This window comes from Mesoplodon bidens (genome assembly GCF_964165515.1).
Source record: "Mesoplodon bidens genome assembly, chromosome: 6".
NCBI lineage: Eukaryota > Metazoa > Chordata > Mammalia > Artiodactyla > Ziphiidae > Mesoplodon > Mesoplodon bidens.
This window is the reverse complement of record NC_138162.1, coordinates 6,239,446-6,261,460: the sequence shown is the minus strand read 5'-3', so window position 1 is coordinate 6,261,460 and position 22,015 is coordinate 6,239,446. Positions and strand designations below refer to the sequence as shown.

At 50.6% G+C, this 22,015-nt stretch overlaps 1 protein-coding gene across 2 annotated transcripts in view; it reads left to right on the top strand.

The window, feature by feature from the left end:
• Window positions 1-21,774, top strand: part of GPR107 (G protein-coupled receptor 107) — a 69,707-nt gene extending 47,933 nt beyond the window's left edge. For both annotated transcript variants that reach the window (XM_081237770.1, XM_081237769.1), the window contains 4 exons: window positions 5,656-5,705; window positions 6,945-7,028; window positions 7,762-7,883; window positions 16,775-21,774. In XM_081237770.1, the coding sequence (XP_081093896.1) occupies window positions 5,656-5,705; window positions 6,945-7,028; window positions 7,762-7,883; window positions 16,775-16,871 (353 nt within the window). In that variant the 3' untranslated portion in view covers window positions 16,872-21,774. The remainder of the gene's footprint in view (window positions 1-5,655; window positions 5,706-6,944; window positions 7,029-7,761; window positions 7,884-16,774) is intronic.
• The last annotated feature ends 241 nt before the right edge of the window (window positions 21,775-22,015 follow it).

Genomic DNA, 22,015 nt, shown 5'->3' with positions numbered 1-22,015 from the left:
CAAGATGCGTTAGTGGAATCTCTTCTTAATGGAGGCCAGAGGGCACCCCATGAGCTGATCACTCCCCAGAAAGGACCCTTTGAGAACAGTGGGGTCCCAGGTCAGTGTGTGGCCTGGCTTTCAGGTCTGTGCTTGACCGTGAACAGGGGAAGCAGCCCTGTCCCCCGTACAGAGTGGGCCTGAGCCCGAGGCTGAAGCAGGTTGTGGAAATGGTGCTACTGAGAGTGAGTCAGAGTGAGCCTCCTGCCGTCCAGGCTTTGCCATCACACTCATTTCTTTCATTTTTGTGCTTGACTCAAAATCCCCTCTGAAGCGTGGCAGGGAGGAAGCGGGAGAAAAAGGTGATGGGTAGGTGAGGATGTTTTTAAGCCCCGAGGCTTTCCTTGCTCCCGGGCAAGGATTGTTTTGGAGATTTCTCGCCGGGCCTTTGCCTCTTTGTGCCCCATGGACCAGCCAGTACCGACCCCTCAATACTGGATTTTGCTGGCAGGTCCTGGGCGTTGCCCACACTCGGAGCCATGAGCTGCCAGTGGGTTACAGAGCCATGAATTGCCCGTCTCTTAGCACAAAGTGTAGGTGTTAAAAGCCCGGTCCTTGGAGGGAGGGACCTGGGTTTGAGCGCTGGCCTCCCCACTTACAAGCTCTGTGACCTTGGTAATTGACTAAACTTCTTCAGGCCCGGGTCCTTCATCTGCGAGGCAGTGGTAACAGTGCCTCTTCCCTCGTGGAGGATGTTGTGGGGATTTTACATGAGATGAAGCATGAGGGGTGCCCAGGCCGGTGCCTGGTGCATGGTTACCACTCAGTAGATGTGACCACCTGCACTATTGTTCTTTTCATTGTCACAGTTCCGAGACCACCCAGGGAAGACCACTGGGGAGGAAGGGGACGACCTGCCTTCTTGCCAGCCTGTTTAGTTGCCCATTGGTGTAAAGAGGAAAGGTGAGAGTCTAGGGAAGGTGTGTTTCCTCTAGATCGGGTGCGTTTGCTCTTTTGCTACTGCGTCAGAGAACTGACTCGTTAAGTATATGAGAACCTGGGTTCTTCCTGCCTCGCAAGCACTTGTTCTGTTCTCATTGGCCACTTGTTCCGTTCTCATCAGTAAAAAGCACTTGCCAAAATCCAGGGTCATGGCTGTTTTCCTGAGAGTGAGTGGGAGGAAGAGGAATGCACAAGAGGCCAGCCTTGTAGGAGCTCCTGAAGCAGGTGGACCTGCTCCCTCCCTGCCCCCAATCCCTGCCCTTCCCTGTTCCCTGTTCCCTGGAAGGCTTTTCAAAATCCTTATAGCCAGGCCCAGTTGCAGAAGAATCAGGGGCAACCTGGGCCTCTATCCTTAAATAAAGCTCCCCAGGTGATTCTGGTGCTGACCCGGTTAAGAGCCATTGCCATAAAGAAATTCTAGCCCACCATAAAGACATTCTCTAAAGGAGACTGATGCCCAGAGAAGGAAGTGGCAGGCCAGGCTAGGGCACACTGAGTTACGATGGTGCAGCGACCAGAATTCAGGTCTCCTGGCTCCTTCCGAGGTATTTTTCCTCTCGTCTTGCTCATTCTTTTACCATATTTGCTGTTCCTCGTGGTGGAGTCAGAAATAGCCCAGACTTGGTGAGCCTTCACTCCCGTGGGAGACCAGCCCGGCCGTGGTCCAGTGAGCTGCAGGCTGTCAGCGTTCTTAAGTGCAGGCAAAGCTTTTTTGGAAGAAAAGCAAGGGGAGGCTTGGGATTCCAGGCTGCGACGTGCCGCATCCCTGCCCATTGCAGCACACGGGTGAGGTTGCACCTCGGAGCTGGTCCTCCTCTGCTCAGCATGCTGACTCAGCACGTGCACGTGGCAGCCCTGCTTCCGGGAGAGCCCGGGGCCACCACTTGTTCCCGTTTCACTTACTAGAGCCTAGACTCCTGCCAGATGTGGCAGCCACCACAACGCACTTGGTATTGGAAAACTAAACAGTTGACCCTTGAACAACGCGGGGCTTGGGGCAGTCGAACCCTCTGCACAGTCGAAAATCGATGAGTATAACTTACAGTCACCGCTGTTCTTCCGTATCTGCATTCCACAAACCACGGGTCCCCTATGACTGTAGTATTTACCGTTGGGGAAAAAAATCCACGTAAGAGTGGACCTGAGCAGTTCAAATCCGTGTTGTTCAAGGATCAGCTGTGATCCTAATACAGTCCTAATGCTGTAACATCGGACGTTCATCCAGTGCTCACTGTGTGCTGTTTGTCTTCCATGAACGGTGTCGGTCAGTCCCTCCAACCAACCCTAGCGGTAGGTGGTGGTATTCTTGTTTTACAGATGAAGGAATTGAGGCTCAGAGAAGTTAGGTGAATTATCTGAGGTCACACAGCTAGTAAGCAACACAGTTGGAACTAGAACCCAAGATGTTCAAATGTGCAGGGCCTACGCTGTTACTCACGACAATAAGTGAGCTTGCTTCCTGCCTTCCCAGCCTTGGCTGTGACTAGAACACCCGTGTGGGACCCGGGAGCCTGATCCCACGAGCAGCAGACTTGCAAACAGATGTCTTTCTTGTGACCGGAAATGATGTCCGTCGTGACTGGTGGGTTTCGGGGTCAACCCTGAGCTCTGCGTATTGTGGCCGCATTTCTCAGGAGTCAACACCGGCTGTTCCCAAGGTCCGTTTATCCGTCCTAGCACGTGTCCTGGGATGGCACAGCATCGGTGCCCGTGCTGACGTTTCCTCGTGTTGCCTGGACGTGCGTGTGCAGGCTCATTTTCCGAGTGCTTCCTGGCCTGCCTGACTTCTCGGAGTGTCTGACAGGCAGCCGTGGTGGTGCAGATCGCAGGGGATGGGAGAGGCAGCGCCTCCCCTCCTTGCTCTGATCCCATGGAGACCTGCGGTGACCTGACCCCTCTGCTTCCTCTCAGTCAGCCCTCCCTCTGCCCCTGATTTGCTTTCCTGTGATGGCGGGGGGCTCAGACTTCACCTGAAGAATTCTCTCTGGTACCCTCAACTTCATCCCCCCCTCCCCCAGCCACTAAGACAGGATCCACCTTGTTCCCTGGCCCGCCACTGCTCTGCCCTGACAGATCCCTTGCCACTTCTTAGAGGAACCTCTACAAATTCAAGGGTTTTGACCTTAGTGGGGCTCTCCTTCTTCTTCTTCTTCTTCTTCTTCTTCTTCTTCTTCTTCTTCTTCTTTTTTTTGTGGCCGTGCTGTACAGCTTGTGGGATCTTAGTTCCCCAACCAGGGATTGAGCCCCGGCCCTCGCCGAGTCCTAACCACTGGACCGCCAGGGAAGTCCCTGGACTCTTATTCTTGACTCTTCATCTTTTCTCTGAGAGATTATTCCAAAATGTAGATGTGATTCAGGTTTTGCCCTGCTTGAGACGCCTCAGAGACTCCCTGGGGCCTTGGCACCAACAAGGAGTGCAGCTCATGGTCTGCGTCTGACTGAGTTTTGGGCTTTGTCCTCAGCCCGGCCGTGTCCCTGGCCTCTCCGCGGTCCAGCTGCGCTGAGCTGCTTTCTCTGCACTGAGACGTGATACCAGCATCTCCAAACCTTGGTATCTGCTCTTCCCAAACGTTCTCTCCGCTCAGCCTCTCCACTCTCGCTCCCTCCTGAGCCCCCGTCAGGCCTCTGCTTGGACACCACCTCCTTTGGGAATACTGTCCTTCCTCCCTGTCCCCTTAGTCTGAGTTGGGAGCCCTTCATTGGGCGTGGCCATGGCAACCATGCATATCCCAGCACGGCACCTTGAAATCCAGGAATAGAAACATGCCGCTTCTCTCTGTTGGGCTGATGTTCCTTGTTGAAGCAAAGGCAGGAGATTCATTTGCCAGGAGTTATTTCAGCAAGCAAAATTCAGAAGAGACTCGTAAAGCATTTTTATTGTTTAAATGGGCTGATGGTTGGTGCTGTTTTTTGTCAGTTATTCACAAAGAAGAGGATTGAATGTACAAATTCAAGACCGATTTTGCTTGTTCGGAAGGGGCCCAGTTTTTGTAGGCCACCTGGTTTTATGGGGCAGAGTGCAGGAGCAGCTGGCCATATCGTTGACTGCCGCCAGTGTGAGCAGAGACTCGCACGCAGAGAGGAACACAGAAGGAACGCTGGTTCATGCAAACGTGCAGAGTTTGAAATCTGGTGACGTAGTTATCCGACACTTCTCAGTTTTAACATCTTGACCTCGTGTAGCGTAGCGTAGCCTCTCTTGTCCCCCAGGCGGGGAGGTGAGCAGAGACTCGCACGCAGAGAGGAACACAGAAGGAACGCTGGTTCATGCAAACGTGCAGAGTTTGAAATCTGGTGACGTAGTTATCCGACACTTCTCAGTTTTAACATCTTGACCTCGTGTAGCGTAGCGTAGCCTCTCTGGTCCCCCAGGCGGGGAGGAGACCCTGACCCCACACCCGCACCGCCCAGTACTCTGTGCGCTTAGCATTGTGAGTGGATGGCCAGTGATCCAGTGCTTCTCCTTCCCTAAGGCATGGCAGCCACCCCTGGGGCAGGCGCCGTGGTCACTGCTGCATCCCGGGGCCTGGCCCAGAGTCAGAGTAGATGAAGAAGGACCGAGAACCAGAGAGATTTAATTTAAAAAATAGCAAGACCGCCAGAAGGGTTGCTAGATCAGAAAGCTTTTGCTGATCTGCCTACTTCACGTGTTACTTGAGTGCATGAATCCATCACAGCTCTGTATGTGGGTATTATAGCCTCTCAATTTGGGGAGTTGGAATTTCTCAGAAAATATACACTCAGTTTCTCACCGTATTCTTGCAGATACTGTTAGTTGATAATCACCTTGAAGATTAATTCAGGATTCCAGGAATCCTAAGCTTGAGTGCCCCCCGACTAATCATGAGTCAGAGGAGGGAGATGGAAGGAAATCGCTCCTTCACCACCCACAGTTCCATTCCTAAAGGGAACCAGTAATTAAATGTTATTAAGCAAAATTAATTTGCCTCCTGCAGGGAGGTTTCTGATGAATGAAAGGATTGCTGATCGGGGAGGGAGCCAGGCTATCCTCTGGTCATCAATATTTCATGGCCGTTGGCGGTGGCAGGAAGTTAGCTGTCCTGGCTCCCTGACCTTGAGCAATCTTGAAGGTAGGGCAAAGCTGGGGAGGTTGTAGTTAAAGGGCTCTGTTACAAGACACTTAGTGCAAACCTAAGTGAAATTTGCAAGACGCACCCATGGGTTAATTGAATTTACACCCTCAGTTAGCTGGAGGCTCCCCTGGATGGGGCTTAGGGACCCACCTGGGACTGGTCCTGTTGGGGGATGCAGCCCTGTAGTCACAGTGGCAGAGCTGAAATGTTTAATGATGGCTCTGGGGGAGGCGGGGCGGGGGGAAGAGTCCTGATTTGTAGTGTCTGCCGATTTCTGTGGTGTCACTGTATTCTCAGCATGGCTGTTTAAAGCTTCTGAACGTGGAGCGGGGAGGTGCACTGGTTTACTGGAGCTGGGAGTCCCAGCGTGTTGCCGCCACAACTCCCAAATTCTTCCTGGTGACTGGGGAAGACCCTGCCAAACTGCATTTCCAGAAATAACAGATGTGCCCCCTCCCGCCCTTGGGCGGTACTCATGGGCATTAGACTTGGCCTCTTGACTGAGAGGGTACCTGAATGTGATGGGCTTTAAGAATGAGAAAAGAAGTAGCCTCTCATTTTGTTCTTTTCTTCTCCCCAGCTGCCATTAACTTGGCAAAGCTGAAACTTTTCAGACATTACTACGTCTTGGTGAGTAAAAAATTCCTGAATTTGTAAATAAGGTCAATTCATGAAGTCGAGCTAATGAACTTCCAAAGCATTGGTAAAGCACAGGAAGTGTGCTACCTGGAGCTGTGTGGGGTTCGTTTTACAAAACCAAATGGTGGCTGTGGACATGGGAAATTAAATATCTGAGTTACTTCTTTTTAAATTTTAGTTTTAAATTTGGCTTTAAATACTCAGAAAAGTAATACATGCTTGATATTTTTAAAATGCAGGATTATAGGAACACAGCAAAAGCCCTTTATGACCCCGACCTTCTACACCCCTTCCCCTTTTCTTCCTCCTACCCCAGGTATTATGGTTAACAGTTCAGTGGTTATTTCTCTAGATTCTTTTCTAAGCATATGCCACTCATAGCTGTTCCTTTGACTTGCTTTTTAAAAAATTCATTTACAAAAATGGGATCATAGCTACAAACAGGACTGGAATGAACATGAAAAGTCCCTATAAACGTAGCACCAGAGGCAGGACTTACTGTAAGTTATTAGAGTCATAATTTCCTGGACTATATAAGGTATAGATTTCTTGTGGAATTTGCTTCCGTACTCCTAAACGAAAGCTTCTGAGTCATCTTTATCTGTGGTTTGGGCATTGGCTGTCACTTTGCACAGTCCCCTGCAAGCCTGTCTGCCCTGGGTGCGGTCACAGTGAGCCGTCCACTCTCGAGGGGTCAGCGTGTTGAATCCTTTTCACATCCTCTCTCACTAGAATGCTTAGGATTATTGGTACTTCCTCTGAGCGTGGACCTCGAACATTTACAGCATCTGCTGAAGAGACTAAAAATCAGTATTTTCCCTGTGTGGCTTTATTTTGCTATTACTGCTGGAAAATATTTCTCAAATCCTGGGAATAAAAAACTACCACCCTTTGGGGCTTGAAATCAGTGGGTCATGTATGAGAATTAGGCGACGAAGGGGTTACTCAGGAATTAAGAGCAACTACAGCAAAGTGTCCTCCCAGTGGGTGTGACTGTGATCAATCAATATCTTGGTCACCTAGAGAAAAAGAAGAAATCCTTTTTAGCGTAACTAGCAGAGAATCTGTCTCTCTGCCATGTTTACTGATTAGCACTATAAGTGTCAGATAATCTTCAGGTAATTCTGTTTTCTCTTTTGTAGTTAGTTTGTGAAAGCAGGTCATTGGAAGAAAGTGGTGCCATAATTTCTATGTTGATTTTATTTCTTGTTTTCTTTGCCCCTCATATAGATCGTATGTTATATATACTTCACCAGGATTATTGCATTTCTCCTCAAACTTGCTGTTCCGTTCCAGTGGAAGTGGCTCTACCAGGTATGCTGCTCAGAGGGGACAGTGCCAGAGAATTTGTGTCTGAGGATGAAGTCTTAGGGTGTAACTTAAGATTGTTACTAATTTATTTGGCAGTGGCCACTAAGACCTTTTGTCTCTTCCGGTCTGCAATTAAGACGATATGTTTGTCCAGGAAAGCTGCTGGATTACATGAGAAATCTGGAAGTAATTGCATTATTGATTTTAGTTTTCAATTTTTAAAGTTTTTGCAGAGAAAAGCCTCAGGCCGAGAAAGACTTGCCCTGTATAATTAAAATCTAGATGAAATCAGTTATATTGGGCTTAGAATAACTTGGAATCTAGACCTCCCTTTTTCTTGCCCATTTTTACTATTTCAATAATAAAGTATCTTTGCAATATACTAGAACTAGTTTAACTACTAGGGTCGCCACCATATGATTTCGAGACTTTTTTCTGGAGGCTCTCACTTGGCGCTTTAGACCCTGTAGGAAAATGTATGTATGTAATGAGCTCTTAAAAGATGCCAATGAAGACACTTAAAGCAAGGAGTCTCAAATGTCATCTCTGGGCAGAATGCTTCTAGCTAAGGCTTCAGCAAATCCTCTAAGGAAAATGCTCCCCAGCGGTCAGCTCTGGCATTTGAGTGACTGATTGCCGAGTCGTCGGGGGGAGGGGGTCAGTTTGTTTAGTTCCACTGCTTTCTGAAGAACAATATTCTAATCCCTTTATTTGGGGGTGGTTTTAAAATTTGCAGCTCCTGGATGAAATGGCCACGCTGGTGTTCTTTGTTCTAACGGGGTATAAGTTCCGTCCAGCTTCAGATAACCCCTACCTACAACTTTCTCAGGAAGAAGATGACTTGGAAATGGAATCTGTGTAAGAATCTCCTTTCTTCCCTCCCCTCCCTCGCCCCTTACGTAACTAAGAGCAGCGTGGTATGAACTGGAGCAGCTGCTCTCCGCAGTTTGTTGCTCCAGAGGTTGTCCCTCTATTTTTTTTTTTTTAATTTTTTTTTTGTGTGTGGTACGTGGGCCTCTCACTGTTGTGGCCTCTCCCGTTGCAAAGCACAGGCTCCGGACGTGCAGGCTCAGTGGCCGTGGCTCACGGGCCCAGCCGCCCTGTGACATGTGGGACCTTCCTGGACCGGGGCATGAACCTGTGTCCCCTGCATCGGGAGGCGGACTCTCAACCACTGCGCCACAGAAAAGCCCATAGTCTTTATTTTAAAGTCTATTTTGTCTGATATGAGTATTGCTATTCCAGCTTTCTTTTGATTTCCATTTGCATGGAATCTCTTTTTCCATCCCCTCACTTTCAGTCTGTATGTGTCCCTAGGTCTGAAGTGGGTCTCTTATAGACAGCACATATATGGGTCTTGTTTTTGTCTCCATTCAGCCAGTCTTTGTCTTCTGGTTGGAGCATTTAATCCATTTACATTTAAGGTAATTATCGGTAATGTATGTTCCTATTACCATTTTCTTAATTGTTTTGGGTTTGTTATTGTAGGTCTTTTCCTTCTCTTGTGTTTCCTGCCTAGAGAAGTTCCTTTAGCATTTGTTGTAAAGCTGGTTTGGTAGTGCTGAATTCTCTTAGCTTTTGCTTGTCTGTATAGGTTTTAATTTCTCCATTGAATCTGAATGAGATCCTTGCTCGGTAGAGTAATCTTGGTTGTAGGTTTTTCCCTTTCATCACTTTAAATATGTCCTGCCGCTCCCTTCTGGTTTGCAGAGTTTCTGCTGAAGGATCAGCTGTTAACCTTATGGGGATTCCCTTGTATATTATTTGTTGTTTTCCCCTTGCTGCTTTTAATATTTTTTCTTTGTATTTAATTTTTGATAGTTTGATTAATATGTGTCTTGGCGTGTTTCTCCTTGGATTTATCCTGTGTGGGACTTGCTGCGCTTCCTGGATTTGATTGACTATTTCCTTTCCCATATTAGGAAAGTTTTCAACTATAATCTCTTCAAATATTTTCTCAGTCCCTTTTTTTTTCTCTTCTGCAACCCCTGTAATTCGAATGTTGGTGCGTTTAGTGTTGTCCCAGAGGTCTCTGAGACTGTCCTCAATTCTCTTCATTCCTTTTTCTTTATTCTACTCTGCAGTAGTTATTTCCACTATTTTATCTTCCAGGTCATTTATCCGTTCTGTCTCAGTTATTCTGCTATTGATTCCTTCTAGAGAATTTTTAATTTCATTTATTGTGTTGTTCATCATTGTTTGTTTGCCTTTAGTTCTTCTAGGTTGTTGTTAAACGTTTCTTGTATTTTCTCCATTCTGTTTCCAAGATTTTGGATCATCTTTACTATCATTACTCTGAATTCTTTTTCAGGTAGACTGCCTGTTTCCTCTTCATTTGTTTGATCTGGTGGGTTTTTATCTTGCTCCTTCATCTGCTGTGTGTTTCTCTGTCTTCTCATTTTCCTTAACTTACTGTGTTTGGGGTCTCTTTTTCGCAGGCTGCAGGTTCGTAGTTCCTGTTGTTTTTGGTGTCTCCTCTCAGTGGCTAAGGTTGGTTCAGTGGTTTGTATAGGCTTCATGGTAGAGGGGACTGGTGTCTGTGTTCTGGTGGATGAGGCTGGATCTTGTCTTTCTGGTGTGCAGGTCCGCGTCTGGTGGTGTGTTTTGGGGTGTCTGTGACCTTATGATTTTAGGCAGCTTCTCTGCTAATGGGTGGGGTTGTGTTCCTGTCTTGCTAGTTGTTTGGCATAGGGTGTTCAGCACTGTAGCTTGCTGGTCGTTGAGTGGAGCTGGGTCTTAGCATTGAGATGGAGATCTCTGGGAGAGCTTTTGCCGTTTGATATGACGTGGGGCCGGGAGATCTCTGGTGGACCAGTGTCTTGAACTCAGCTCTCCCACCTCAGAGGCACAGGCCTGACACCCGGCTGGAGCACCAAGACCCTGTCAGCTATGCAGCCTCTTAATAAATGTGTAAGTATATAAATAGTGTTGCTAATTATAGCCACAGTGTTTCACAACATATATATGGAACTTAATCATCTTGCATAACTGCCTTTTAAGACATGCTCCCAGGCTGCCTTAAATCAAGATAGCCATTCCTTCCATTAGGTCTCTTATTTGTGTAAATTTGTTTTCATGCTTCACGTTCATATACAAGTTGTTTAAACTAGTCATTTTAGTTTTCAGGAAAGCTTTCTAGTCAATTCTCTGTTTCATTAGGGGCTTTTTCTGAGGTTCTGTCTTTTCTTTTGTCTGGAACATAGTCTTCGATTTCTTCATTTTGCTCGACTCTGTGTTGGTGTCTATGCATTAGATTAAACAGCCCCCTCTCCCAATCTTGAAGGAAGGGCCTCATGGAGGAGATGAGCCTCCCCCTTCAGCCCTGCCCTGACTCTTGGTTGTCTCTCAAACCTTTGTGGTCATCCAAGTGGCCTATTTTATTTTTTATCAGTGTCCCGAAGGGAAGGATCTCAGGCAGCACCGAGATTCAGGCAGATTGGAAGCCACACCCTCAGGCCAGAATAGTTTTTTTAAATTAAGGTTTATTTTGAAGAAGTCTGAGTTCAATTTAAATGTCTGCCAATACCTTCCAAAGTAAGGTAATATTGAGACAATCGTCCTCATCAGATGGCTTAGAGAAATTTCTGGAATATTCACATCTGAAGATTCCTTATTGATGAATGCCTTTGACTTAAATCTAACCAAAAAGTGCAACATTATTCTTTGTACATTTTTATTATATATTTATAATGAACAAGCTTAGTTGGAAACAAAATACTTAAGCTGTTGGTAAAAAAAAAAAAACACAAAATAGAGTCCATCTGGTAAGCAGCAGCTTTGGGAAGTAACCGGAGACGTGGTGTGTTTTTCCTTTCCCTGCGGGGAGCCCTTCAGCTCAGCATTCCGTTACCGTTAAGGCAGGGTTGCTCTGGGGTCATAGCGAGAAGCTGAATGGCTGGGTCCTAGCATCTTCCCTTTGACTGAAGTGTGATCAGTTGATGTTCTCCCCAGCAAGGCAGGCGTTCCTGTTCCCCACATCCTTTCCTTCAGCCATGGCATCTAGAAGTGCAGATGCTTTGTTAAGATATATTTGTCTCATTGGCAAAATTTTTAAAAATTTGTTTTGGTTTCTATTTCTCTGACAGTATTTGGTGGTAGTGGTAACGAAAACGCAAGAGGGCCTGTGTGTGTGTTAAAATCAGGGGAGGAAAAGGGAAGCAGACAGACAGACCAGCAGTCCACTGGAGCCTAGGGGGAGTGTGTTTCTTTCTTCTGGCAAGATTTGGGGAGGGTGGGCAGTTTGAGCCAAGGTTGACCCTTGGGTTGCCTCAGCTTCTGCTCCTGTTACCGGGGAAGGGCGCTCCATGCGCTGTTCTCCGGGGTTGGCTGAGTGTGGGCCCTCCCGTAACGGCGAAGTGAGCGTCTCTTCCGTGACGGGAGGGCTGCACGTGTACCAGCTAGAGAGGGAGTCGGCCCAAATGAAGGTTTGCTTACAGGGGTGATGGTGGTGTTCCCGGGAGCATCAGCCCAGATGAGCCTGTGAAAGACACATTGAGGAGCGAGCCAGTTGAGGCCAGGTGCCTTTTAGTCAGCAAGGCAGTTGTGCTGGGGTTTCCCTTCAGCTGAGAACTCGACTGTTGGGAAAGTTCTGTGAATTTATAAGATGTGACGGCAGAAGAGGCCTGAGGGGGGAGGCTTCAGCCGCAGGGGAGGGCCAAGGCCCAGCAGCTTCTGGGACCGCCGAGGCCAGGCTGTCATCTCCGTTTTCCGCTCGGAAGCACCGTTCCTGGAGGTCCCTTCTTAAATCCTCCAGAAATAACCCAAACCAGAGACCAGCAGAGCCTTGCCTGTGTTTTCTAGAAGGTCGTGAGTACTCTGTCTTGCACACTGGAGGGTGTTTCCTGAAGGAGGCGCGAGGTCCGATCCCCACCCAGGACATCAAGCACCTCTGTGTGCAAAGTGTCAGAAATAACGTCTATGCCTCGCACACCTAAGACGAATTCACACCCTTCCTAACACGCCCTCTGCGCCAGAACTCTGACCTGGGCCACGCGTTGACCTTGCCGACTGAGGTTCTGGGTAGCTTCTCATTCACCTCTCCTTACGTCCTCTGTCTGAAGCTGAGCTGCGGGAGGGCGGTGCATCGGGAAGTGAGTCTGGCCCAGGGTAGTGCGTCCTCCCCGCCGCCAGCCTAGGCCTGCGTGCAGTCCGGGCAGCTGCGCCCTCTGGGCCTGGGGAATGAGGGCGCCTTCGGAAGCAATGCCGACTTTCCATCTTTTTCTCCTTCTGTTCCTTTTGACATCTCTCTTTGGGCTCAAGCTCAGAGGGGCTTACTGATTTCGGTAACAGAATTTATCATAACAAAATCAGCAAATTAAGTATTGGTTGTAATTTCAGTTATCAGACTTACAGCCACCGCACGTGCTGTGCGTATCCTTGATGCTCTGAATTATTTCTGCCATCTTGAGAAGCGGGAGTGGAAAGAGATCTGGTTTGGGTTCCAGAAGCTGTCTCTCTGGAGTTCCCCTTCCAGAGTGCCGGCTTCAGGGTTGCCGGTAACCTTTTACTACTTCCTGCATTCGTGCAAGTGGGTAACCAGTAAATGTAGAAACAGAGGTTGGAGACTAATAGAATTGTCTCTCAACCAAGCCTCTCTACATTTCAAGTCCAGAAATGGTTAGCATTTAGATTTAGTTTGGTTACAGAAACAGAGGCATCCGTGTGCCACTTCGGCCCAGGCCACAGTTGACGGCAGTCTCGTGTGGCAGAGGGAACAGGGGGACCCGAAGCCCCCTTTCTCGTCTTTCCCGTATTCATTAGGACCCTGTTGCTTGCAGACACGAGACTCAGGCCTCTACAAGGAAAAGAGAGGTCACCACGTAGGGGTGGAAGGAAAGCGGGAGGCAGCTGGGTCCGTCCGCCCCCCGTCTCCGCTGGAGCCCCCCCTCCTCTGGGCGCCTCTCCCCGCTCCTCCGGGCGCCTCTCTGCTCCACTGTCTTCTCCATCCTCCACGCTCCCCTGGACCCATCCCCCTGGGAGCACCTCTGCCGGCTTAGCACTGTTGCCCCTTGCCTGAGACCGCCTCAGGAGCTGCTCACCCTTGGGCCAGTGTCCTCTTGAAGTCAGGAGTGGCCACCTCGGCTCGAAAACGTTGAGCAGGCCCTGGGGGCAGGACAGCTTCTGCTGGCAACAGCGTGGGACTTGGCAGCCAGAGAGGCTGGCTTGGCCCGGGCACCGAGTCTACTCGTGCTGGTGTGAGCGCTCTGTCGGCCCTGCAGGTGGTTCCGGACACCAGCCGGTGCCGAATCCCCCAGTCTCCCTACGGGAACAGCATGACAGTGTGGACAGCACTGCGATAGAGGTGTGTGTCTAGAGCCACAGAAAGGCATCTGAGCAGTGGGGGCGAGAAGGAGCTGGTCAGGCAGGGCAGGAATGGGCAGGCCTTGCCCTCTGGGGACCAGGCTCTCCCCGCCTGGGCGGCTCCGGGGGCTGCGCCTGCATTCGCATCCCTGGGGTTTGAGTTTAGGCTGAAAATCACCGCTACTCGGTGCTTGACCTGAGCTTTGTCCGGCGTCTTTCTGCGCCACACGGAGGGCCTCTGCGCAGGTTGTGTGTCGTGCGGGGTGCTGCTCCGAGGACAGGGCTTCGGCTGTTGGTCCCCCTTCAGTGTTTGTACTGAAACCAGGGCACGCAGTGGGGTGTGCGTGGAGCTGTGAAGTTGCCAAAGCGCCACCTCCTGCCCGGGAGGCTCCCGGGCGTCAGTCTGACCACGGGCTCCTCCTCTGTCTCCTGCACCTGGCGTCCCTCTCACTTCGCAGAGGTTTCACTGGGGAGCCAGGGCGCAGCGCCCGTCCAGCCTCACACCACATCCCACCATCGCTGGCTCCGCCCGTGCCACCCTTCTGTGCCCGCGCACCCCTCACCCTGCAGCAGGGAGCCTCCCGCTCGGCCGCTTCTCGCCCGGGGCTCCTCCTCCGCTCACTGACCGCTCCCCAGTCTCCAGCTCCAGCCCCCTTGCCTGTCCTGAGCTTCGGGTCCCTCTGTCCACCTGTCCACCATCACCCCAAGCTTGCCTCTCCCCTGCATACCCTGTGGGCTTCGGCATCCACCCAGTCGTTGTCAGCAGAATATGGGTCTTGGCCTAAATGCCTCCCTCTCCCTCGGCCTGTGTAGGGTGAGTGACCGCTCCTTGGAGGCTTAGCGTCATGTCTCCCGCCCTCTCCCCACTTTATCCTGGTGCCCTGCCCTCGTGTGGCCGATGTCCTCACCTCCCATCTTCTTCCCTTCCCATCCGTTCTCCTCAGCTACCCGAATCACCTGTAGACTGTTTTTTAAGAGGATACCCTGGCTCCTCTCCAGAGACTAGATTCTGAGTGTTGGGGGTTCCGGTGTCTCCGTGCTTTTTTGACTCCCCTGGATCCTGCTGGAGGCCAGGCCTGAGAACCCAGGTATAAGAGTCACGCCCACCCCAGCGACATGGCACGGAAGGCCGTCCACAGCCCCGTGCGCCCACCCTCAACTCTCCTGCCACGTTCCTTCACCAGCAGCTTCTTAGCACTCCCTGACTGTCGGGGGGCTTTCTTGTGTTTCCTCCAAGCCTTTTCTTGTTAGATTTCTTTTCAGAAACTCCCCTGCCCTCCCCCCACCCCTCCATCTCGCTGCTGCTCCTCCTCCTCCTCCTCGCCTTTCAACACAGGCTTCAAAGCGGCCCCCAGCAGAGGTGACTCTTCTCACCCCAAGCCATCGTCACACCTGCGCCCTGGCACTCCCGTCCTGTCCTGTGTGAAGTGGCTCTGCGTGTCCGTCTGGAAGACCGTCCCTTCTGCTGGGCAGCGGGCTCCCTGGGAGCACCAGTTCCAGCTCTCTGTCCTGGCCCAGGCCTGTCCTGACAGAGGGAACGTTGTTTTCTCAGTTGGGCTGCCATCTGGCAAGGAGTATTTCCTTAGGGAAGGAAAGGGAGCAAAGGGTTTCCCAGGCCCGCTCTCCGAGGCGTCCTCGGGTCACGGCGCCTGTGCTCTGCCCTCCGCGTCCGCGCAGGTTGGCCTCCTTGTCCTTTTTAACCTGGAGCAGTAGCCACAGATCTGCTGGCTGTTGCCAGGAGTGTTTCTGGAAGACTCGAGGTTGTACTTCTTCCCTTACATCAACAGGTTTGGAGGCGCATAGGGGTTGCTCTGCTGGGGCTGGAAAGGCTTGTGCCCGTGTCCTAGTCTGGAGAAGGTCCCTTTAGAAGCTGCCCTGGGTGCATGGATTTCTCCTGGGAGAAGTGTGAGTGCTTCCCAGTGAAGTCAGGCCCGAGACGGGCACCGGCTGGCAGGAAGTGATGCTAGGTTCTCTCAGTTGGTGTTCCCTTTGTTTGGGGGCTGCATTTATACTCACCCACAGCCTCTGCAGGGATCCCTCAGTTCCCACAAGAGCCACCTACCTGCAGCATACTTTGTCCTGACTTTACCAGAAGTACAGATAACGCATGAGTCCAAAGGACTCTTGTTTGAGAAAAGCCCCACCTCTGGGGAGGGCTGGATGGCTTTGGGGCTTGGTCACAGCAGCAGCATGGTGGCAGGAAAGAAGGGAGAAAAAATTTTCTTTCCTTGCTCAAATAAAGTAATTTATCTACTGTTAGGTCCAGCTGAACAAACTCTAGATGTCACATGTAGGGCCACTGAGTCGCCATTTGTAAGTAACAGGATTTGGGAGTTGGTGGGGGGGCTAGGTAGGGTCCTTGGAGAGAGTCTGTTGGAATGATTGTTTGAATTTATTCTACTGATTAGGAAATTCCTGTTGGTCCGCGATAGAGGAACATAGGTGCCTCCTTGCTTCCTGGAGTCCTTAGGGAGATGCTGGGCCAGGGGTGTTTGTTTCTAACACTTTATTTTAGGTTCATAACACTGAACAAAATTGAACAGAGGGGACAGATACTTCACATATGCCCCCGCCACACACACACATAGCTTCCTCCATTATCAGCATCCCCTGTCCACAGTAGTACGTTCCTTACAACTGATGGGCCTGTATTGACTTACTATCATGCAGAGCCCGTAGTTTACAGTAGGGCTCACTCCTGGTGTTGTACACTGTGTGGGTTTGGACGGATGTGTGCCCACCATTATATAATAGAATCATACAGAGTCATTTTGCTGCCCTGAAAATCCCCTGTGCTCCGCCTACCAGGTGGAGTTCAGTATCTGCTTGGTGTTTCCTCAGTTGCGTCATGGATACCCAGATCCTTAGAATCTGTCTAGCTCACATTTTGTGAGGCAAGAGGCTGTCTTCTCATAGACCCCCACCTTCTCAGGAGATGTCGTGAGTCACTCTCTGTCTCTAACGGTCAAAGAATCTTTGGGCCCAGAAGGTTCCTCCAAACCTGTGGTTCTGTCCCAGGACTCAGAAATGACCCACTGTGGCTGATTAGTGTAAATGTCTACAGCTGATTAGCTTTTTTTTAGAATGTTAATTATGATACAGATACTGGTGTCATAATTGTGACTAGTGTATATATGTAACATAAAAATTTGTGACAGAAAGAGATGAATGCTGGTTGTGGTAACAGCTGGTATGTAGTGACTGGGCACGACGGAGAATCTCGTTTTTCCCTCACGACAGTTCTGGAAAGTGGGGACTGTGTTTCTCCTGCAGCACAGAGAGGTCACGTGACTTGGGCAAGCTTACACAGCTTGTAAAGAGCGGGTCATGATTTGAACCCAGGTGTGTCTAATTCCAGAGCCAACACCCTTTACCCCTGGCTGCCACCGTGCTGTGGTGAAGACGGCCTTTTACTTTAAGACTGAGGTTTTCCTCGTTTTTTCCCTCAGAGTGACCACGTCAGGGGTGATGGAGAATATGAAGAAAGTCAAGAAGGTGACCAACGGCTCAGTGGAGCCGCAGGGTGAGTGGGAAGGCAGCGCGTGATGGAACAGCTCCGAGGCGGCACTGTCAGAGGAAACAATTTATTCATGGTCCTGTTGGTCAACGAGAGAGGTCGGCCCCTCCCGACGGTGACACCGCAGAGCACGTGGCTGGGAGCAAATTGCCACGGAAGCCTAACTTTTCACTCTTTGCTGGAAGCTGGATCTGTGGCTGGTGATAGGCAGCTAGAATTCTCCTTCAGGTGGGAGTGCTGGGTAGGGGGTGTAAGAGGAGGAGGGTAGAAGGAAGACTTTGTTTTTAATCTCTATTATTTTAAATTGGGAACTCTTCAGGTAGGTGCAGTTGTGACCCAGTGTGTAGCAGCGGAATGTTGGTGGATGGGGCACGGCGGGGGGCGGTGTGTCTGCAGCCGTTCAGGGGAAGGGACTTTAGGAAACGAGCAGATGTCGAGTGGGGCACGGAGGCTCACAAAGCAGGGAAAGGTGAGCATCGCTGTGTCTTGGGGACAAAAAACGAGTGAGATCAGGTTATTTTAGAAAGCAAAGTCAAAACCCAATTTAGTATTAAGAGACTGCCCCAGGACTTCCAGCCCTGAATGTCACCCAGACCTTCACCCCGGATTCTGAAAGTGACCAGAAACAACGGTCGTCCGAGGGCTACCGTGTCAGAGTCAAGGCCCTGGTGGTGGCAAATGGTTCTCTTGACTGAAGTGTGTTCTGTGTTACCTAATGGATGGACGGAAGTGTGTGTTTAAGCTCGAAAAGCCGCCTCCTGTAGGATTTCCCTGAACATCTGGTCCCCCTGACGGCCCAGAGCAGCACCGTCTCTGGCGGCCCTCTCTTCTCGCAGCTGCGTCTATTTTGTGTGATCAGAATATGGGGAAACGGGAAGGACTTTTCCTTAAGGAGCAGCTGGGGGCAGAAAGGATCATGTCGAAGCACATCCTTAAGGCAAATCGTCATCATGACAAAGCTTTTCCTGTAGCCAGGTAGGACTTCTAAAGGGAGGAATGAAGCAGACCTTGTCCCTGTATTCCAAGAGTAAGTATGCGAAGAAGATGCGGGTGATTAAACAGGTTTACTCTCGGGGTGTGGGGATGATGAGATCTTTCACAGAAGCTCAGTGAGGTTCCCTTCCAAACTTTCAGAGCTTGGAGAGGAACACGGATAGCTTGCCTGAGGTGAACAGTATTGCAGCTCGTAGCCAAGTCATCTGAGTAGTGGGACAAGCTCAGAAGTTTCCCCGTGACGGAGGGCATAGCAGGGCTTACCGCTCGTTTCCTACGAAGGCTTTGGCTGCCGGAGCCTGAGATGGGGACTGAAACACTGCATCAGGCAAGCTCCCTGGAGCGTGGGGCCCCGGCCGGGTGGGGTAGCTCCCAGTGCCCACGTGCGTCAGGAGCCCGAGCCCCCCCCCCCCCCGACCTCCTGGCCTGCCTCCTGGGTGCTGGATGGTGACGGTGGCTGGTGGTTATTCTCTTACCTCTGGCTTGGAAGGGTCGATCAGAAGCCACAAGATTTAGGGGTGCCGCTCAGTATGCCCGGTTTGGGAACCTGAAGTGTCTTTACTCAGAAAACAGTTATTTTCCCTCTCCTGTACCATTTCACTTCCTAAATGACCAGTGAGGAAGCAAGTGTCCTTTCTATGCGCTTCGATGAGCCCTCTGCTCTGCCCAGTGCCCGCTCCACAGGGGCTCGGTCCTGGCTGAGTAGGAGGAAGAGCCAGCATCTTCCAAGGCTACTGCTGCTCACCTCTCCGCAGATAACCTTAGGGAAGGGTTCGTGTGTCTTCCCATCTTCAGGAGCGAGGAAATATGCCCCAAGTATTCATCTAAGGGCCTTTTTTTGTCTTGTAAGTAATCCTGGAGCTGTGTGACAGGAGAAGGAAGTGGCAGGGAGGACGGGAGTATTTTTGAGACTTTGTTTTCCTGACGTGAACACCATCCCAGTGATTAAGAAATGTGTCTCATACTGTGGCCAGAACTCCCTTTGCTGCTTCCCTCCGAGGGACGTGTTTGCTGTTTGTCCTGCAAGCAGATGTTCTCGGCTAGGCCGTAGACCTCTTGGCAAGAACCAAAGGTTTGAGGAAACACCCCACCACCACCACACACACACACCCACGAAAGGGTCTCCACAGAGGTGTCCTCACTTCATGTGCTGGAAGTGGGGAAGCGAGTGAATGAAGATGAGTGTGTGCATGTGGGCTGGCACCGGCCCCTGCTCAGCCCTCCTGCTCTGAGGTCCCCGGGCCCCAGCGGTCACAGGAGGGCATGAGCCAGAGGGCTGGGCTTCTCTGTGGTACCGGGTGGTCTTCAAATCCCACGCGGCACCTGTAGGCTTGCAGAATGGCTGAGAGGCTACAGTTTTACAGTCCTGACCCTTCCGGAACCAGAAGGTACAGATGAGATAAGGTAGTGGATTAGAAATAAAGGCAGGCCACAGGCTTCCTAACAAACGGGTCGTCTGCCCATGTCCTGTATTTTAACTGGCAGAAGGTTTAAAGGCAGGCCGCTGATCAAGAGGCATCAAAACCCCAGCCCAAGATTGGGAAAATAGGTGGTAGTTCAAGTTTTGACAAAATTGTTTAAGCTCTTCATCCTGTTGCGCAAAAATTTGTTCTCTTTCTCTATGACTTGATGGCAGTGAGCAGCATTCAGCTCTCCTCTTGAGTAAAGATGACTGATTGGGGTCTAAAGCCAAGTTGTTTCCCCAGCTGACAGCCCACTCCCTGATTTTCACAGTCCACTTGGGCTCATGGTGATGCCGTGTTTGAATAGTTAAGCCCTCTCAGTATTTCGGGGATTGGGCAGACAGGATTGGTGCACATCACAGAGTGATCGGTGGTATTTATAGCTTCGCTCTGTGTTCTGCTCCCCGTTTCTGCCTACGCGAAATATACGTACTTCCTCTGAGAATCCGGCCGTGGACTGGAAGTGCCGCTGGCTGTGAAACTTTAGGAAGTAAAGGGTCTGTTTTCCTTTAATAAAGTGTGTGTGTTTTGCTAGAAAATTACTTCTTGGACAACAAGAACAATCACTGATCTCTTAATCCTGGCTCTTAACAGTGGCCAGAGACTCCATCGGCCTGTTTCTTGGTCCCGTGATACTTGAACGGTTTAGCAGCAGTGCCTCCCCCGAACACGCCTGCTGGCTCCTCTTGGAAAGAGAAGCTTGCTCTAGTGTAAGAGATGGTTTCTCAGATCATAGCCTGAGTCTGTTTAGTTTCCTTTCAAGAAACCACTTTAGAGTAAAATTTCCAGGTTTTTTTTTTCCCCCGGACAAGTCCAGCCAGCCAAGGCGGCACCCAGTCTCTTCATAAGTCCACTCCACGGGGCTGCCACGGCCAGACGTCCACTCCCTCGTTGTGATCTCGCCACAGGATGCTCTCCTTCCCCCTCCCTCTCCCCCCACTTCCTCCTTCCCCCTCCCCGCCCATCTCTTCTTTCCTCGCCTTGGCCCTCGCCCATCAGTTCCACATGGGCTCAGTCTGGGAGTATGGGCTGAAGCCTTTGGTGCATTGCAGCATTTTCTCCCAGCAGCTGTGTGAAGGACGTCTTTTCCAAGCTAAGAATTGTATCCCAAGAGCACATATTACTGCTTCGGACCATATGTGATCTTCCGCCCCCGCACGGAAATGTCTGTCTTGTTTTAGTCCGTACTGACCAAGGAACAGTGTCAAAGATGCCCGTTTTAATTGTGAGTGGCTCTGGGCATCGCTGCCATCCTGGAGCATATCCTTCGAGGGAGGCTTCTAGGACCTGAGACAGTCTGATGGGTTATTGGCCCTGCTCTGTACAGCCCGTAGAGCAGTGGGACCGTTGGTGCTTCCTGCTGCCGAGCAGCTCGTTCAGAGGACACGGGTCCTCGCCCCCTCCTCCTCCTGCTCTGCACTCCACACCTCACCCTTGCTTCCCTGACCCACGCCTGGCCTTCAGCAGATTCCGAACACGCTGAGTCCAGGATGCCTGTGGCCTGCTGCTTTTTTTTTCTCTTCAGAATTCAGAATTCCCCACTGAAGAAGTTAAGTTAGACTTTGACTTGATACCTCTTGGCGTATCAAAAACCATACCAGACGTTCTAGAAGATCCGCCCTTTACTCCAGTTTTCTCTAGGGTGTTTCTGGCAGGAGGTCGTACAAGAGCTCCACCTGAGTTGATGCTAATACTCGTCACTACGACCTGCAATGTAGATACTGATTGGCAAGCCAGACATTCCCCCCAGGCCCCTTCTGTCGCTTGCAATGCATCTGCCCTCTCCGCACGGCTTATGCTTGAAATATAATGTTTTTCAGTGGCTCGTTGCTAGGACATGGACACGCACATCCTCTGAGAGACTGTGTGCAGAAAGCACTTGGCGGGGCGGGGCGGGGAGACCCAGGAGCAAGGATTCGGTTGTGTTGCGTCAAGGACCTTTGGGACCTACTGGCAGGAAGTCTGCAGGCCGTTTGGGCAGGAGTGCGGATAAAGTCAGTAAAGGTCAAGGTGAGATGGAAGAGCTAGCTCACCCCCAGACAGCAAACTTCTCTTGGGGCGGGGTTTGAGGCTTTGGGGTGGGCAGCCAAACCATCAGGGGGCCAGGCGGTCAGGCTTCTTAGCATTTAAGACACTTATTACAAAAGGATCCAAAAATCCTGTGCACACAGGGGGGTTTCTTGATGCCTTAAGCAGCCTTTGCGGATGATAAATTGGATTTGCCTAGTCATGTGACCTCAGAAGAACATCCAATCCAGAAATAAGTTTCATTTGGGGGAGAAAATGTAAATATTCTTTGCTTTCCAGGTTAGATTGGGATGCAGCAGGAGTTTTCAGTACTTTTTTTTTAAACACTGATAGTCACTGAAGAGTGTTTATGTGAACATCTGCCGGGTGGAGGCTCCGGTCGGGATGATGTCGGGGCCGGGTTCTCCTGCTGTGGTGCACACGTGTACAATAAAGATTCTGGGACAGGGACGCATGTTTGTCATCCGAGGGGGTTGCCGACTCCTGCCTGCTGTCTCTCCGCCCCCTCCCCCTTATAATTCTTTCCTTTGTGAGTTTTGTTCATTAAATTAGTTAATCGCCTCCCACTCGCTCCCACTGGCAAGAGTGACACCTGCTAGAGAAGCTCCCTGTGTCTCAGCTGCCATTGAAACTCAAACGTGACTTCAACTCCAGAGGCTTTGTTTTGGAACAAGCTGAAGATGAGTTGT